Source organism: Notothenia rossii (genome assembly GCF_949606895.1).
Source record: "Notothenia rossii genome assembly, chromosome: 9".
Lineage (NCBI taxonomy): Eukaryota > Metazoa > Chordata > Actinopteri > Perciformes > Nototheniidae > Notothenia > Notothenia rossii.
In genome coordinates, this window is record NC_136907.1 from 75,881,735 (window position 1) to 75,901,691 (window position 19,957).

Here is a 19,957-nt window from a genome sequence, read left to right on the forward strand (position 1 = left end):
CAGAAAGGCCGGCTCGGTTTGCTGACGGCCGGCACCGCCCTTTATTATTATATTTTTTAAAACGGCATCATGTAAGTTGCGCTGACAGGCGACAGAGGTCCACAGTGTACCCCCCCGTTGACAGTTCACGAGCGCGTCCATAGTGTCTTTCTCCCAACCCCCCCCCCCCCCCCCGTCCACCCAGTAAAAAAATCCCCACTACACCATTGCATTTATATGAGGGGATATTAGTTATATTTGCTTATTGGAATGTTTTAAACCAGATAAAAGCAGAACAATTTAACTTTTCAATTACATTTAAGTCATTGTCCAATGCATTAATCATCAAGATAAGAGTTACAAATAAACCTGTAATTCAAAGGCTTTATAGTTGTGTGCATTATAATCAGAGCAAATGTTTTTCTAAATAATTGTGTTTCAGAATCAGCACAAGTTCAAGAGTATAAAGTGAGTGTAAACATTTCTTTGATTTGATTATAATATTCCCATTTAAAAAAGGTAGATGGAAAATTTGTAGTAGAATGTAAAATCCATCAAAACCAGCAACGCTCATTTTTGGGTCACACATTGCATAATGTTTTCAAAGTGTTTTTCACCATTAGAGATTCACAAATGATGCGTTTAGTTTGACTGCACGTTCACTTTCTCACCTCCAGTAGCCTGTCTCCTGCTTTGAGGCGGCCATCTTGGATAGCAGCTCCCCGAGGAAGAATGTTCTTCACGTAGATGGGCGCCGAGCCGCCGATGGGAACGTCTCGAGAAGTTATACTGAAGCCGAGTCCCTCTGGACCTGAGGGAGAGGAGAGGAGGTGTGAGGAGAGAAGTGAGGAGAGAAGAAGAGAGCAGGTCTGATGATGGAGTCAGGTATCTGGAGGCAGAATCTGAAGCGTCTCCTCTCCATATGCAGCCCTGCAGCTCAAACTAATGTGAATGTTTCTATATAGCTGGGTTTGATCAATTACACCATCCGTTTGTTTCGCAGTAATAAATCAGTAGCATGTCATGATGTTAGGAAAACACCTGGAGAAACAATCCAATTAGTGATCATAAAAGTTGCAACTCATTTCAAGAGTAAAAACGCTGAGACCAGCATTTGCCTTTCCATAGAACAAACGAAAAGTGAACTTCAAGAAAGTACACCACTGACTGTTTGGTCACGCTGGACAGTGTTACACTTTCAAAGAGTGCAAAAAAACCAAACATGCAAGAAGCTATTCTATGAGATGTGTTGCACAACCTTTTTCAAATGTTTATCCATCCTCTCATCTGAATAGGAAACGTAAGTATTATAGTTTTTCTTTCTGTATCCATTTTACTACAAACTGCATTACCCACAAGCGGTCCCCACTAAACCAGCATCGAGCTGCACATACTTCATATTGTAATTCCATTTGATTTAGTTTTTATATATCTGCAAGTGTTTGCCTCAAGATGTTATCATTATGAAGCACTTGCAACACAGGCCTGTATCTCGAGTCGTCATTAATCCTAACAATTTCCTATTATTAAGAAAGTGAAATACGGGAAATGAAGATCCACTTTGTATCCTGTCAGCGGAGAGTAGATTTATAGTGAATAATCGGACTGGGATATTTTGTGAGCCAAGGCAATTTAATGTTTTAAAGTTATACGACAATAAGTACTTGCAATCACAAGCAGCCAGTAAATAAGTTCAGACTTTAATTACTTTTGTCTGATATTTAATTTAACCCAGAAGCTAAAAATCAAAAAGTAGTAAGAACAAATTAAACTGTCTGTGGTTAGGGAGGGTAAACTAAGATCACGATAAGTCATAGTTTTATTCCAGCATTTCCGCATCTGTCAACATGACATGTTACTTGTTAGACGCTTTAATCCAAAGCGAATAACATACTCAATCCCCTCAGGAGCAATTTGGAGTGAAGTGTCTCAGGGACACAACGACATGCTGACGGCAGTGGGGTTTGAACCTGTGACCCCTGATCCGAAACCAACGCACTAGTCCACTGCGCCACACGCCTTGTCAAAACACACTAAAGTCCATCCGCTCTGATCAAGGTACTTCATGTATGTTTTTTCAGAGAAACAAAGTGAATATAGGAACAATCAGCGCTCCTGCAGTATCAGAGGACTGTCCCTAATCCCCGCTGCCTTTGTGAGTGAGCTGATGCAAAGAAAAGCAGAACACTTAGCGATTCTGTTTCACATCCTCTAAACTAATCCCCTGCATTGATGAGCCAATCAACTTCCTGCAGGCAGACGAGGTGTAATGGTCTCTCCGGTAAATGCCTGCAGTCTTCCTGGCTTTAAACAAGGAGGAGCATCATTTAAAACTCGCATTAGCATGATTGAGACATACCTACGAAGCAATTTCCTGTGCGGAATGGGATTCTTTGATTGATTTTAATATTCAACGGGCTTTGCGACGAGACCGGTGTCTGATTCAAGCTCATAAACAAGGCGGGAGTTTAATCTGCGCTCAAAGCTGTGGGCTTAAGTTGGTACTCAAAAACAACACGGAGTCGCCAAACAGCCTCTTGGGAGTCGCTGGTAATCCTGCTGCAAATGTCTGCTTCAACAACAGCAAACAAAAGGTGGGAGACGATAACATCTTTGACTGAGAACATAACAGATCTCCTGGCAGATTAAAGTACTTGAGATGTATGATCAAGCAAACACAGAAAACCAGAGATGAGTCTCAAGCTAGGATTTATAAGGAGAACTGGATACAGTTGCTGAGTGGCACATAAAGTGTAAAGTAGACCAGCTGTAGATTCAAAAAGTTCCCAGACCATCCAGGGTCTTGGGCCCATAGACTATGCACACTTGAATTTTCCTTAAGCCCCGCCTCTGATATTCTGGTCATGGTTCAATAAAATGTATGAAGCCAAATAATAACTCTGGATTCAGCTTTGTAAACCCTATTTATTTACAGAAGGTATAGTAACTCATTTTTTGCAGTTTTGTTCACACTTATTTACAGACTCCATACCAATTGTAGTCTTTAGGCGCTTTCACACTGGAGTACTTTTCCCTGAAATAGTTCCGATAGTTCCTGGGGTGTTGCGTTCACACCAACATTTTTTTTTTTTTCGGGAACCTTTTCACCCCTTTTTAGTCCCTGCTAGAGAGCAGGTACTTTCCTGGGGAGAAAAAGGTTCCAATTTTTGATTGGCTGGGCGAATTGCAAACCACGCCCCGTAAAACACTGAAAAGTTTTTGTGAAGCCACCATTTTATTTCCTCGCATTAGCATTATTAGCATTATTAGCATTAGCCCAGCGCACAAACGGAGAGGGACTAACTTATGGCAACATAAATGAAACGTGGGATCGGTGGAGTGATGAGGAGGTGTCGGCGCTTCTGGCGATTTACCCAGGGCTTCAGGTGGCGATTTACTGCCACCCAAAGTCCCGAACTCCGGGAGGCTCCGGGACTTCGGGTCGCAGTATACGCCGTGAAGTTGTTTGCGGCCTGCCAGTAAACCCAAAGCAGAAGAAGAAGAAGAAGTGACGTCAGCGGCTTAATTTGCCTAATCCTCCCTCAGGAACTTATTCCGGTGTGAACGCAATTTACTAGATAGTTCCGGAGAAATAAAAGTTCCGGGAACTATTCCGGGGAAAAGTACTTGGTGTGAAAGCGCCTATTGGAAAAAATATTTTTGGGCCAAAATGATGTCAAGTGCTAGAACAGAAGTACAGTACCACTTTCTTCAGAGACCAACGCACTTAGTTGGGGCTCAATTACTTCCCTTATAGTAAAGTGCCATGTTGTGTACACTTACATAATGATGTGTGTAGCTGTGTCTAAATACGTACACGCCTGCTGTGCGCTCAGCAGTATTGACGATAAGCTAGCTACCAACCAAGGATCGTTCACGGTACTAAATCGTTACATAGTACTCATCCAACCCTAATAATCAACAAAGGCTTCTTTTTGAACACCACTGTAGTAGTATGTTAATCAAATAGTGAAAACAAAATGTATAACTATTATTCAACTGCTGTGTTTACCAGAGCAACTGCTAACATGGCTAGTCTTACAACTTCCGCTACGTAGCCAAGATGGCAGTTGTTGAGCTTGAGAAGTGTCCAGCGGTCCACAATAAATGTTTGAGCGTTAAAAGGTGTTCTCCTAGTGCACTACTTTCTATTGGGATGACTCAAACCAGACCATTAAAGTAGGCGACTTGAGACACAGCATAGGATGGAGGAACAAGTGGAAGTAGCCGTCAGCTGGGATGGAATATGCATCAACCAGCTGCGTGTTTCCATGTTTTATGTTCTGGCTTCATGCTAGCCCCAAGAGAGGGGGCAGATTTGGGGGGAAAACTTCAACGGGCATATGGTGCAGCCCTGTCAGACTCTTTGCTTCGGCATTTGACAGCACACAGGCTCCAGCGGCTGCTTAGCAACAAGCTCTCTGGCCCTGAGACCTGGCACCTGCTCTCCTGTTGGCAGAGGGTTGCTCCACCTGTGCCAGCTGTCAGTCAGAGCCTCCGCCGAGGAGATGTCCCCAAAGTTTTTATTCCTCTCTGAGTTTCCACCTCCTGGACGCATCAGTATGCTAAACTCTGCGTGTTTTTAAGCCTGTTACATCATCGTTCTCACACTCTGCTTATAACCAAGTCTGAGCCTTTTCTCCTCAAACGGTTCCTACTCTTGTTTTTGATGCGCCAGGATGGGAGTTGGGACATTGCTTGTTTATTCAGTTGGAATAGAAACACTAGCATCCCTCTAATGTGTAAAGCCTGATGAATGCAAAGCATGAGAAAGAGAGAGAGAGAGAGATTTCCACAGACCCTCAGGAAAGAATTAGATGATACTTCCAAAACAAAATGATGTAATATATCATTTTTTCCACAATAACAAAGAAGAACTTTTTAGACAAAGGAAGTTTCAAATGATTCTACGTTTGAAGAGAAACTAAAAATGGACTTATCAATCATTTGCTGCCTGTTGCAGGAGATTGCCCTAAAGAGTGGTGCAGGAATAGGTCTTCAACCTTCACATGAGTCAGCATTTTAGCACTTTTGGGCTCTCTCGTCTGGAAGTCAATGTTTTTTAATGAGTATCTGTGGGCAACACAAGCTGATTTCAAAGTATTGTTCTACATGATATTTCATTAAACATCCCACTGATGTCTGAAGTTTTTAAGTGTCTGTGGTTGCAAACAAGTGTCTACTTACGACTACTAAACGTCATCACGCCGGACATTAGCTAGCTTTAGCTTAGCGGTGGTGACGTGAAGTCATGTGACTGTGATGTAGTTCCTGCTGAACAAAACTTCTAAGTAGCATAACCGTGTGTTTGCCACAGATTATATTTTTTGCAATATTCCAAAATCCAATAGAAATTCCCATTGGCATTTTGTCGAGGGAAACCTTGAAATGCTTACTTCCCGGTTGGGCCTAAAAAAAAAAGTGTTTTGTGGCAAAACCATGAACGAAACCTTTTTGTGAACGAACAAGAAAGATATTTCAAATGTGTTTTAATTCAGAATCGCAGCCTCTCTGGGCACTAAAGTAATCATTTGCCCCACCTCACCTTTCTTTAGCTGGATGTTGAGCCTCCTCCCGACCTTTTTGGTGAACCCACCCGTTGGCGTGGCGTTCAGCCCCCTCTGAGGGAGGGGTGTGTGTCCTGTGGGAGGCTTGGCTGCGTTGCCCACCGGGTGAACCATAGGGGGGAAACCCTCAGTCTGATCTGGTTGAGGATGGGGTTGAGGATGGGGTTGAGGATGGGGTTGAGGATGGGGTTGAGGATGGGTTTGAGGATGGGGTTGAGGATGGGTTTGAGGATGGGGTTGAGGATGGGGTTGAGGATGGGGTTGAGGATGGGTTTGAGGATGGGTTTGAGGATGAGGATGGGTTTGAGGATGGGGTTGAGGATGGGGTTGAGGATGGGGTTGAGGATGGGGTTGAGGATGGGGTTGAGGATGGGGTTGAGGATGGGGTTGAGGATGGGGTTGAGGATGGGGTTGAAGATGGGGTTGAAGATGGGGTTGAAGATGGGGTTGAGGATGCTGATGGGAGTGTGGGTGCGTTTGAGATCCGTGTCGGGACATCCTGTGAGGGGGGTGATCGTTTCCGGACACGGTGCTTCCGGAGAGAGAGTCGGGGCTGAAACGTCCCGACACGTACGCCGGGTTCCTCTCGGCGTGGGACATCTGCTCGTAGTGCGTCTTCATCGATGTCGGGATAACGTGGAACATGATGACGGGAGAACGCATCGCCTGGCGAAACATGTTCTGAGCTCTGGGACAGAACAAAGGGCGAGAATTGGAAAGAAGAGAGAGTTGATCATTAGATTACATTGAATTAATTCATTCTGAGCACCTCTCATTTGGAATCGTCTACCAGCCTATTTCCGTTGACTCCTTTAAAAGCAAACTCAAAACCCATCTCTTCGACTCATTTCCATCACCTAATTTCCGTCTACATTAGCATCACTTCAGTCACATGCTTTTATCCCGTGGCTAATACTTATGTTGTTGTATAATTTGTATGCTAAGACATTTGTATTTTGTTTTTGTATTTGCTTTTGTTTGCTTTGTACAGCCCTTTGAGGCATTTCTTGCGATTTGGGGCTTTGGTACATTTTGATTTGATCACACGTCACAGCAGCTTGTTAAAGGACAAACCACATATAAGTTTAAGTATATTTTATACATGTTAACATCAATAACTATCTTTTTTTTGGACTCCATATTCTATAATATAAAATGTAATAAGTTAGCACATTCTCTCTCAATAATAGATCAATATACCGGTAAAACAAAACTGTCCGGGCTCTGGGACAAAAAGGGGCGCCAGGAAGAGAATTGGAAAGTAAATTACATAGAATTGATTTTATACATCCCAAAATAGTAACTATATATTTGTTAGTATTGCATATTCTATAATATAAAATCTATAGAATCTCTCTCTATAATAGACAAATCTACTGAAACAACAAAAATCGTTTTTTTTACTTAAATGTGAATTGCATTAGACTTCCTTAAACCCTAAATACCTTTCTCATCAATTGTTAACTGCACACAAACTTTCCCAGCGCTTTATAAAACCCATCTCGGCCCACCTGACATGTTAATTAATACTTATTACCAGCGTGAGCGGCTCTAAAAAGAGACCGAAGCCCCCCTCAGCTCCATCGCTTAATCCCCTCATTTAGCTCCAGATGAAGAAGACCTCTATCTGTCAGATAGTTTTCACCAAATCCTCTTTTAAACCCCCCCCCCCCCCCCCTTCCTTTCTCATGTACAGTAGGTGTGAATGGAGACTTATGCTGGCTGTCAGTAGCAGCCGAGCCTCGTTAGCGCCACCTGTTTCAATAAAGCACATTTCAGTGTGGCTCTGACAGCTGCACGGAAAACACCGGGGTCCCAGAATTTCTATTGCTCCCCGAATAACAACTACAATGTCTGTCCCCCCCCCCCCCCCCCACCCACCCCCCACCCGAGAGACTTTAGTTGTGAAATTCCTGGCCCGCTTTTTCCCAGACACTAATAACGATCCCTGAGGCTCGGTCTCGGCATCTTTACGAGTTCAGAATGAAGCGTGTAGCCGAGAAGATGCTATAAAATAATGCTGTTAAAAAGCAACTGTTGGTGCTTCTGTAGCAACACTGTGTATAGATGCTTTATTCACTGTTCATTCATTCACTTGTAACAACACTGAAGTGAAATAACACATTGGTGATATACAGTATATACTTTAATGTTACAATGTACAGTGTAGTAATGATATTATTGGCTGCTATCGTGCTACTTGTATATGTTGGCTTACCTTTATTAGGATGTGTGGTTATATCATTTGTTCTGATTTAGCTCGTATTTAATGTGTGAATATTATTTTGTTTTGCTTTTTTTATTTGCACTTTCCTTGTTTTAATAGTCCCATTTAAAACGTTCATTATGGCTAGACAGTAGGGTTGAGACACTATGATGTAACTGGGATTTGATACGATGGTAGTCACATTTTGTACATTTCTATAATCAAATAAATATTCACGTTCAACTGAAATGAGTGGAGAATACAAATCTGAAAAGTTATTTTAAATCCGCAAAAAACGAAATACTCTGTTTTGCAGGAAAGTGAGAAATATTGTTTTTGTTGTCCTTTACTTTTTTGATATATAATTATGACGGAGGAGACCTTTAAATAACTACATCTGAAGTCCCATGAGACACACACATCATATTACACCTGTGTGTGTGTGTGTGTGTGTGTGTGTGTGTGTGTGTGTGTGTGTGTGTGTGTGTGTGTGTGTGTGTGTGTGTGTGTGTGTGTGTGTGTGTGTGTGTGTGTGTGTGTGTTTCTTTGCATAATGGTCGCCTCATGGGTATATCACAAATGCATTGTATACTACAGTTGAACACATTCACATATTTAGTATACATGTATGCTGACAGGTGGAAATCAAATCAAAAACCAGTAAGCATCACTGGATTTTTTCGAAATAGCGTTCAGCAGGTCACATTATATACGAATGCATATAGAAAAGAGGGAGGGGGGTTAGCAGGGGGGTTGGGTTAGGAAGGTAATGAAAGCAGAGGCTGGGAATATTAGGAGCCTTGTTCCAATTCCAGACAGAGAGAGGTGTTACAATAGGAGTGGTGGAGAAGCTGTCACTGAAACACGAAGGCAGAGGGGATTGCTTCAGCCATTGAGACCTACAGGAATTAAACAGGGAAAGGTTAGCTTAGCTTGGCGCGGTGACAGAGGAGAAGGTCACAAAGGCACGAGGAGGGAGGATAACAGCAGGAAGAAGCGCTGTAGGTATTAGACCAGGGAGGAAGGGAAGGTCGAGCAAACAGGAAGTCCAGCGCTCAGCGGGGTCTTACTGTTCGAAGCGGATGTTCCGCAGGTCTCCGTTATTGATACGGACGATACAGTCGTTCTCCTGGAAGAGGCCCTGCTGCTCGGCCTTGCCTCCGTTCTCCAGACGCTTGACCAACAAGCCAAGAGTCCTGAAAGGTTCAAAAGTGTGTGTCAACAGCAGGAAAGACGGTGGGTTCAATATGGACTGAGCTGGTGGAGAGCAGGAGCTTCTTACAACCACTGGACGTTTCTTTGATCAAAGTTTGAGGGGTTTCACATTGGATTCCTGACAGTAAATTGACTTTGAAGTGCTTCTGTTGGTTTATAAAGCGCTGAATGGTTGAGGGACAACGTATATTTCTGATGTTCTGCTATGAAGCACCCAGACGTCTGCTGTCTGTCCCCGGAGTCACAACTAAACAGAGAAGCAGCGTTCAGCTTGTATGCTCTGTATATCTGAAGCAACTCAGACAATTCTTCTTATCTTACACTGCAATGTTAATTTATTCTTTGTATTTTATACCCATATCATTCTATTGAAGCTTATTTTTATTTGTGTGTATTGGCCTCTTGATGATTGTTTTAAATGTGACTTGATAATGGGTATATTTTTGCGCTATGTCTTAATGTTTTTTGCCTTGTCGCTGAAATGTCCTTTATGAATAAGCTTCCCTTTGTTGCCTTCCAAACCCCCGAACAAAACATGCTGTGTACCGAGCAAACAGTAAACTAATATCATATTTTAACATTCCCAAAAGGGTAATACATGTCACCTGAATATATGAAATTGCTGTATTTTTGACGTAATGTTTTCTGACATGCTTTGTTCTGTTGCATATGTAATAGACGGTGTTCTTTGATACAAATATTCTGCTTCCTCTTGCCCTCCAAAATCAGCCATCTTAATGACATGCTTTTCCGGTTAAAGAACTCAAATAATAGAGGGATGGCTTGTTGCAGCCTCTGCTCAAACACGTACTTGAGCATACAGTGCGGTCCTGTCATTTACATCATCAGAGTACCGACGAAGCTTGTGAGAGAAAGCAGTCGCATCACCTCGGGGTGCTGAAGAGGCTGTGTGGGGGCGGCTTCTATTCAAAAGGTAATCAACGCTCTGAAAACTCCACGGTAGCTGTGATGTTTTGCAGGTGTTAATTTTCCAACCCCGAGGACTCCTGCGTCACTATGAGCGCAAAATAAACAAAGTGCTCTCAGTAAGCAGCACCATTAAGCTGTGATAACGAAAGGCAGCGAATATGTTCTATCAGTCTGTGGCACTTCAACCGTGCTGAGCTGGAAATGTTTTCGCCTGTAATCCGGCGTGGAAAACTGGCTTATGCCGCCACAGCCAGAGACTAACTTCACCTGAAAGGCCGCTTGACGGATTATGGATCCGAGTGTGAGGGAGAAAATCAACCGCGGGAAGGGAAGGCGGCAGAAACCTAATCGAGTCTTCCCCGGTATATAGTGTGAGTTTTTCTGAGGAAGTACGAGCGAGTGTCTCCTAGGTAAATTGGGTTGATTTTAGGGGTTTAACACTGGCCCTCGCCTGGGGCTTATAATTCAATATGAATGGAAATGCGATTACGCAGAGGGCAGAAAAGTTCAGGAGTTTAACAAAGTTCAGAGACAATTCCACTGATTGAATTTGAGTGAGAACACAATGCGATTTGCAGCGCAGAGGCTATTTCTCTGATGAAAGCCGGGCATCTTAATCTTGGGATAACGTCTACTCTGACATTTCCCCAATAAAAGAAAAGTGCATTATAAATGTGCTTTTAGGTTGATTAAGTCAGGCGGTGGGGAAAAGTGGGTTGATCTTGATTTTCAATAAGGCACGGCAGTGAGTTTGGAGTCGCTGATTGTATTTGTGAGTCTCGAGGACAGAGACTGAGTGATACTGAAATAAAGTTGCAGTTGTCTGTGCTGCTGATGGCAGAAAACATAACACCATTTACTTATGTAAAACTGTTTTTAAACACTTGTTCCAGTCCTTCAATAATGAGAAGGACATGTTTTATGTAGTGTCTCTACTTTAAAGAGTCCTCTCCCGCTGATGTTCAGGTGTATATCAGTATGTAGTGTCTCTACTTTAAAGAGTCCTCTCCTGCTGATGTTCAGGTGTATATCAGTATGTAGTGTCTCTACTTTAAAGAGTCCTCTCCTGCTGATGTTCAGGTGTATATCAGTATATAGTGTCTCTACTTTAAAGAGTCCTCTCCTGCTGATGTTCAGGGGTATATCAGTATGTAGTGTCTCTACTTTAAAGAGTCCTCTCCTGCTGATGTTCAGGTGTATATCAGTATGTAGTGTCTCTACTTTAAAGAGTCCTCTCCTGCTGATGTTCAGGTGTATATTAGTATGTAGTGTCTCTACTTTAAAGAGTCCTCTCCTGCTGATGTTCAGGTGTATATCAGTATGTAGTGTCTCTACTTTAAAGAGTCCTCTCCCGCTGATGTTCAGGTGTATATCAGTATGTAGTGTCTCTACTTTAAAGAGTTCTCTCCTGCTGATGTTCAGGTGTATATCAGTATGTAGTGTCTCTACTTTAAAGAGTCCTCTCCTGCTGATGTTCAGGTGTATATCAGTATGTAGTGTCTCTACTTTAAAGAGTCCTCTCCTGCTGATGTTCAGGTGTATATCAGTATGTAGTGTCTCTACTTTAAAGAGTTCTCTCCTGCTGATGTTCAGGTGTATATCAGTATGTAGTGTCTATACTTTAAAGAGTTCTCTCCTGCTGATGTTCAGGTGTATATCAGTATGTAGTGTCTCTACTTTAAAGAGTCCTCTCCTGCTGATGTTCAGGTGTATATCAGTATGTAGTGTCTCTACTTTAAAGAGTCCTCTCCTGCTGATGATCAGGTGTATATCAGTATGTAGTGTCTCTACTTTAAAGAGTCCTCTCCTGCTGATGTGCAGGTGTATATCAGTATGTAGTGTCTCTACTTTAAAGAGTTCTCTCCTGCTGATGTTCAGGTGTATACCAGTATGTCTCATATCTCATACTGCCTGTGCTGCAGCACCTTTTTTCACCCTCTGTCTGAAACCAGAGCCCAGTCTGCTCTGATTGGTTAGCTGGGTTGCTCTGCTGGGATTGGTCAAACGCTTAGAGATGTCCCGCCCCTTAGCCTATCACGTACCATGTGTTGGAGTGCTAGCGCGGGATTAGTTGGATCATAAGCTCCAAAAACTGCACTCTGGGTGTATTTAAACCAGATGTTAAATTCCTTTAATTCCTTCACAGCTTTGATCCAGCTGTGTATGTGTAACTCTGAATGTTTTGGAGGTGTGTGTGTGTGTGTGTATGTGTGTATATGTATGTGTGCGTGTGCGTGTGTACGTGTTGTGCGCACTGCTCAACGTATCCTTTGTATTGTGAAAAGCTGATGTGACAGCAGCCACGGAGAAATATGACAGTCACCTGCGAGCCCTAAACAAGCGTGATTGATCACTGTAAACCAGCAAATGGCTTCATGATGTCTGCAATGCAAACTTGTGTGTGTGTGTGTGTGTGTGTGTGTGTGTGTGTGTGTGTGTGTGTGTGTGTGTGGGTGGGGGGGGATCAGGGTTTATTTGAGTGATGAAGTGATTGCACATGGGCATTAAATAGGAATGTATGGTATGCATGCATGGTTGTGTGTGTGTGTGTGTGTGTGTGTGTGTGTGTGTGTGTGTGTGTGTGTGTGTGTGTGTGTGTGTGTGTGTGTGTGTGTGTGTGTGTGTGTGTGTGTGTGTGTGTGTGGCACACTTCTTTCCAGAGATTTTGTAGACCTCAAAAAGCCCAAATGACTGCATTTAAAGCCTTTTTTACCCAAAAAACTAATACATGTTCGTCTACCAAGCTGAAAAGTATTTACCTAAAGGGAGAAAGTGCTCTCTTTTTATTTGTATTTAAAAGCTGTCAGATGTACCACTTGGGCTGTCTGCGGCAAAACTGACAATTATTTTTATTTTTTTTAATGGTGGAAAAAAGTAAAAATCCAACATAAGTCAAACCAATATTCCTCTATTCAAAAACAGCATGTTTAAGGTCATAGCTGTCAATGTATATACTCCTTTATGTATACATAATATTATAATATTAAGGACAGTAAACCTCACATATTTACACACTTACTCCTTTCAACATCATGTTGTTGTAATGCACATTATTTTTTGTATCTTAATCTTGTGTTCTCTTTAAATTGTGAATATTAACATCCCTTAGGTGGACACTCTCACGCCCAGTGGGTATTACATTACTGATGACCTCTTTAAGGCCCTGTACTGTCGGCCGTCTCTTCTTCTCTCCCGGGTGAAAGCACCATGGCTTCTCTCTGATATGTTAATATATTGTTTACCTGCGGTCCTTTCCACTGAAAGGCACCACGTGGATCCCCAGGGGCCCGCCGTCGTTTGACACCTCCACCAGTTTGATTATGTCTCTGGGAGACGGTGACGGATGGAGGGGGGAGGAAGGGAGTGCAGAGGAGAGGGGTGACACCATGTGGGGAGAAACAAAAACAGGAAATGAGATGATGATGTTGGAAGAAAGAAAAATGACAACAACGGAAGGGGGTCAATAAATCCAAACGGAAAGCAGGAAAGAATCGGAGGACGGTAAAACAGAGCAATCCAAATCAATCAAACACGTGTGAGGGATAACAAGCAGCACTCAAACATTAGACTGAAAACAAATGTCAAAGGGAACCGTCAGAGACTGAGAAGTGTTTTTTTAAGGGTGCAAATGAACCGAATTGCAAAATGCTGAATGTGTACTTATTGGTGGAGGGGGAATCTTTAATCCTAGGATGTTGCTGACTTCTGACAATCGATACATTAACACATGTCTACAATGTGTGATACTGCCCTTCTTTCAGCAAAGGCAAACCAAATGGGAAGAGACGTATTCAAAAGGCAACGCACCAATCAAAGCCAATGCTAAAGTGATATATTGGTGAATGTGTGCCGTTGCCGGAATCAGAAATAGAGTGAAAAGCTTGTTGTATCGTTCTGTCGGCTATGAAGTTACACATTATCTAAATATCTTTGTAAATAAGGAAATAAGTCTGACATGCTATACCTAATTCAGATCGTTGATGAAGCCGACTGTAATGCTTGACAAGCCTTGATCCATTTAGCAAACAAGCATTTTTAAAAGGTGTGTGCTCGTCCGCTTCCAAACATACCTGACAAATCATTGATTCAGGCTTTTTACAAATTGGCATGATACTATATTCATATCAGCAACAGGTTGATCTGTTTATGGCAGGGGTGTCAAACTCAAGGCCCGGGGGCCAAATCCGGCCCGTGACTTCATTCCACGTGGCCCCAAAAGAGCTTGCAAAGAATAATATGTTTATTATACGGTTACATTTCGATTTACAGAAGCACGTTGTCCATAAACTACATGTCCCACAATGCATCTGAAACTTGACTTTTTTCTCAGAATTTCCCTTTTTTTCTTCTAAATATGCCGTTTTTCTTAGAATTGTTTTTGTAAAAGTAACTTTTTTCCCCAAAATGTCACTTATTTTTATTTCAATTTCACTTTTTTGTTTTGATTTTGACTTTTTTCTCCAGAATTTGGCTTTTCTTTTTAAATCATTTTGGAAAATTCTCACTGAAGAGACTTGCAATTATTTTCCCTAGACTTCTGCTTTCAGACGTAGTTAATAATGAAGTTATTACCCTATCCGGTAATAATCCAATGCAGAGGCAATAATGTCATACAATACATTTTATTTTTTTTATTTTTTTATATAGTCTTAAAGTTACAACCGGCCCTTTGAGTGCAACCATAATGCTGATGTGGCCCGCGATGCAATTGAGTTTGACTCCCCTGGTTTATGGCAATACAATCAGATCAGAATCACTTTATGTTGGGTTCATCTTGCCGTAGTGAACTAGGTAGCCATGCAAAGTGCCTTGGCGCGGGTAAACAGAAATGAAACAAACTTGCGTCAGTAATGCAAACTACTTTGTGCACGGTTGAACAAACAGCCTTAACAATGAAAGCTGACGGAGCCCGAGGCTGTTTATCATTTAATTGCATCCATATGCAGATGAAAAGTGTCGATGACATCTGTTGACCCTCCGTTAAAAGCACCGAACACATTATTCACGGCTATTTGCTTTTGTGACGCAGCGTTCTTCACCTGATCGCCTGTGAAACATGCTCACACAGGAACATTTGACAAGATGCCAAATCTAATCTGCCCACAGCTTTGATACAATGACTATGATTAGCTCGGGGAAAATGGGCCCCTTGTTGACAACTAAGAGGCGGGAGAAGCCAGAGTCTCTGGGAAATCATAGGAATAATAACAATACCATACCTGCATATTAAACTGGAAGCATGCAACAGAGCAAAATGAAAAACACAACACAGTGGTTAATAACAGGAGCTGAGCGGCTGAGTGCGTGGGAGAGCTGCGGTGGCGAGACGACGAGCAGTTTGCCTCCACAAAAGAGAATTATGCAAATCAGGACGCAGGGGTTGAGATGAGATTTTCCACAAACAAACCTGGATTATTATAAAGAACTGCTCGGCACTTATTATGTAGAGACAGAGAGGAGGTGGATTGCTGTACCTGGTCGACTTTGAAGGGAACATTTCGTTTTACACAAGATTTTTTTTGTTATAGTTTTAGAGATTGTTCTTACTTGTGATTGTGCTCTTGTGATAGTGACTGACATGATGCCCTTACAGCAGGGGTTCCCAACCTTTTTCCCAAGAAGCCCCCACAAATGACTCCTGTTGGAAGTTGCGTAATACATTGCGTAATTAAGGAGCACACTTAGAGTGACTTTGATGGTTACTGGACTCAGGATTCATTCATTTGGATTCCCGCTGTATGAAGAAATTAAAGGACGGCGCGAGTGGAAACAATTCACAAAGGGATCAAACTGTTTGAAACACATGCTCAAAGTAAGCCGGATGTTGCCGATGTGTTTATGTGGATTCAAAAGTCGTAAATAATCTACAGAATGGAGGAGACCGATCTGATCGGAGCAACTGAGACAAATAAACTGAAACCGGCATGGACAATAAATATGTTTTAAAAATGCGCTTAATCCAGACAAGCCTGGTTTATGGGCAGAAGAAACATTTCTATTAAAGAAAGAATTATACATTTCTGTCTTTTTATGCCTTTAATAGCTAACTTGAATGTTTATTAAAATTAATTAGTCAATTTTTTTTTTTTTTTATTGTAATGTAGAGACAAGGCTTTGAGTGACAATCATGTGTTGCCTTGTAATTATATGTAAAAAAATAAATAAAAAAAAGTCTAAATGTGATATTTGGCCTCAAATCATCTGAGGCCTGGCGCCCCCCAGGTTGGGAACCACTGCCTTACAGTATGTGTTGTCTCTTAATGCCACCAACCTGCCAGGGATTGCAGAATAAACTAAGCCTCAATCTAGCACGACGACAAACTCAAGTGCTCAAGGTGATTGATGTGCGTTATACTTTCTTAAATAAATGAAAAATTGACCAAAGTAGAGAGAAAGAGGAGATTTAAAACACAGCATTATGGGTTGTCAGGGTTACGCAGGTGTGTTGATGAAAAATGGGTTTGATAGCAAATCCTTCTCCATTCAAAAAAGTTACAACATATGCAGAAATATCTTACGTACAAACACTTAGATTGGTGTTAAAAAGTTGGAAAGATGGCTTGAAGCTGAATCCAGTAATAGTGTCTCTCTATTGGACAATATGAAGCAGATGGGTGTAAGGAAACACGAGTGCAACTACACTAAGAATCTTAAGATCAGTCACTAGAAAAGAGAAAATAAATGCTTTAAGGTTATTGAGTTTCAGCAGGAAGGTGAGGACACAGAGAGGAAAACGCTGACCTCTGACTGAAGCACTTACTCTAGCGACCTCACGGGGGTGTGGTCCATGCAGGAGTCTGCTCGACCAATCGGTTCGGTCCGACCGTTTTCTTCTTCTCTGGCCTCGTCCTCCTGCAAGAGAGCAAACGGAGCAAAGGGAGAGTGAGATACAGTCTGTCAGAAAGCGTTATCTCTATTGGTGTGAGTTGAGTGTCAGTCAAAACACGTTGAGCCTGAATCAGGACTTTTGATATCTGACTCTTCAACAATTTCCTTAACCTTCAAATATTCATTCAGTGGAGAAATGACGCCGAGCTGACGCCGGAAAGTCGAGCAGATCGGAGGTCTTCCACAGGTGTAAAAATACATGCCCTTTAAAAATTCTTATGCTTTCAAAATGTCTTTGTTCTCGTCTGGTATCAACTTGGTCTGTTTGAACACTGAAGCTCCACACACACACACACACACACACACACACACACACACACACACACACACACACACACACACACACACACACACACACACACACACACACACACACACACACACACACACACACACACACACACACACACACACACACACACACACACACACACACACACACACACACACACACACACACACACACACACACACACACACACACACACACACACACACACACACACACACGGCGCTGAGAGCAAAGAGGAGAAAAATGAGACGCAAAGAAAAGGTCATTAAAATTTCAGGGCGACACCGGAGAGGAGAGACGAGCGAGCAGCGGCAGCCTCCCCGGCAACCAGCAGCCTCCCCCGGCAACCGGCCGCCTCATCAGTATGAAAATGAGCCTGCAGATACAGAGGCTGCTGTTACCGAGGCTGCTGTACGGTTGCCATGACACTTAGGGTGCCTGGAGGACGTGCAGCTACAGAGTGAGAGTGAGAAACTGTGTGCAAGGACTTGTGAACGCCACCATTCAGGGAAGCAGTCTCCCCTTAAAGCTAGAAGTGCAGAACAGGAAGTCTTGGAGGGATGGAGATGTAAATTGTCAGAGTAGAGACACTTAATACACATATCAACCTAAAAATGAGCACAACAGGGCCCCTTTAAAATGAAGAAATGCTATCACTGCTGCTCTATCTCTCGCAATCAACCGTGAGGATACAAATTCAGAACAGCAACAATCCTTCAGGAGGGTCTTTTGAGTCTTACTCGCAGTGAGAGAATAATATATATATTACATTATATGTTTAAGATTAAGAAGCCAGTTTGATCTGTGGACAGCAGCACTGTCTTTCAAGATGTTGTACAGCACCATGAAGGACTTCAGTTAAAATATATGAGCATTCATAAAGAGAATCTTGCCAAACAATGTATCGTAGTGTAGAGTGCAAGCCTTTGATTTACTAACTGTATAGATCTGTTTCTCTTAAATGCATGGAGGGACAAAGCACCCATGATCAGTTACAAGAAGACACAATCACACACAGAGGCCACATGAGGAGCAGAAGCAGCAGGCAAAGAGACAATCACAACTCAATGAGCCTCAGGAACACATCCAACACTTTTCAATATTTATCAGGAGACGAGGACGTGAGGGACATCAGAGAAAGAGAGCAGTCGCTTTCTGAAGAACAGATGAGATCTGCATTCATCACAGACCCCTTGTTTCAATACGCAGCATCTCTGAGGATCAGTGTGTGTGTGTGTGTGTGTGTGTGTGTGTGTGTGTGTGTGTGTGTGTGTGTGTGTGTGTGTGTGTGTGTGTGTGTGTGTGTGTGTGTGTGTGTGTGTGTGTGTGTGTGTGTGTGTGTGTGTGTGTGTGAAAGATCATAAGGCGAGAGGTGAAGCAAGCAATGGAGATGAATTTAGAGAAACGAATGTGTAGGAAAGAAAGTATTTGTTTTGTATTCATTATTGGAAGCAGCCACGGGTCAATGTGTCCAATTAATTCTGGAACCATATAATTACAACCGGCCAATAAAAGACTGAAGGCCTCCATCTCGTGCAGTGGGTTGTTTTGAATGATTTCCCACATCCTGTTGAACCATGAAGTGTGGGGCAAGAACTTTTTAAACAAATCTTTTTGTCAATTCAAAAATGAAAGTCAGAATTCCCTAAAAAGTTAAAATGTCCCCAAAATGTTTTAAGAAATCTTTATAAAAAAGGTGAAAATTCCCCCCAAAAAATCTGAAAAACAAAAAACAAGTCTGAAAATAAAAATTTGAAAAAAAACAATGTATTGCAAAAGATAACAATAAAATCTAATTGTGTTTCTGAAGTGTAATAATTCTGACTTTAATGTCATAACAAATTCAAATATAATTGTGACCCCAATTTCTTGAATGTGTCATAATGTATTTGCTTAATCCATTTCACCTCGTCAAATTGTACAGTTAGTCAATACATCTGTATTTTAACCTCACCCATGTGTAAAACATTTTTTTTAATGTTCAACTAATAAAAAAAAATGCATGAAAAGAGGTGGATAAAACTGCACCTGGTAAAAGTGTACTGAAAAAATAAATAAAAAGTGAGAGGTGTAAAATGCCCAGTATGGAGGCCCTGTTTGGTAAGAGTACACCTACCCTGTATATATAGTTCATATGGAGCACAGCAGGATTTATTCATGTTGGAATGAAGCCTGTTTGTTGTTTAAATTATTAGTGATGTTTACATGACCATGCCAGCTGTTTTCTTTTGCCTATGCTTCATCTTTTTGATATATGTTGCTTCTACAAAACAGTTTTCCCTCAGAAGAGAAAAAGCAACAAGAAACATAGTATAAAAAAACGAGCTTAAGAAAATACCAGTTGAGCAGTTTGATTGACAGATGCACCAATCTGCTATTACTTTAAACTAGTTTCCCAGAAGAAGACAAACAGAGAAAATCCCACAGAAAAAAAACCGACATGGTATGAGCTTAAAAAAATCGAACTGGCATCTTCCGTGCATTACCGACAACTTGAGCAGAGTGATTGACAGGTGGACCAATCAGCTGTTACTTCAACTTCCCCCAGACGCAGACACTCAGAAAGCATCGCCGCACTTTCCCAGCCACACCATCAAGACGTCGCCCTTTCCCGTCCGTGGGAGTGGGCCGAGAGCCGCATTAATAATTCATGAGTGAGTCGGGGGTTAATGGCTCGCAGGCAGACAGGTAGGAGGCCGATGTTTTCCAGCCGAGTCATTGTTTGTTTCCTGGATGTGGAGAAGGAGAGGCGGACGGGCAGTTTTCAGGCCCGGGGGCTCATTAAAGATTAATAGGAGAATCCATTGGGGTCTGTCCTTTCTATCTCTCCGACTAAATGAAGTGGTCTGCGCCTTGTGTGTGTGTAGATGTGAGTAGATG

At 42.1% G+C, this 19,957-nt stretch overlaps 1 protein-coding gene across 1 annotated transcript in view; it reads right to left on the reverse strand.

Moving 5' to 3' along the window:
• LOC307020228 (partitioning defective 3 homolog) overlaps positions 1-19,957 on the reverse strand; it is a 338,003-nt gene that overhangs the window by 171,098 nt on the left and 146,948 nt on the right. The window contains 5 exon segments of the mRNA XM_079651459.1: positions 651-790; positions 5,525-6,234; positions 8,823-8,948; positions 13,140-13,223; positions 16,658-16,749. Of these exon segments, the coding sequence (XP_079507585.1) occupies positions 651-790; positions 5,525-6,234; positions 8,823-8,948; positions 13,140-13,223; positions 16,658-16,749 (1,152 nt within the window).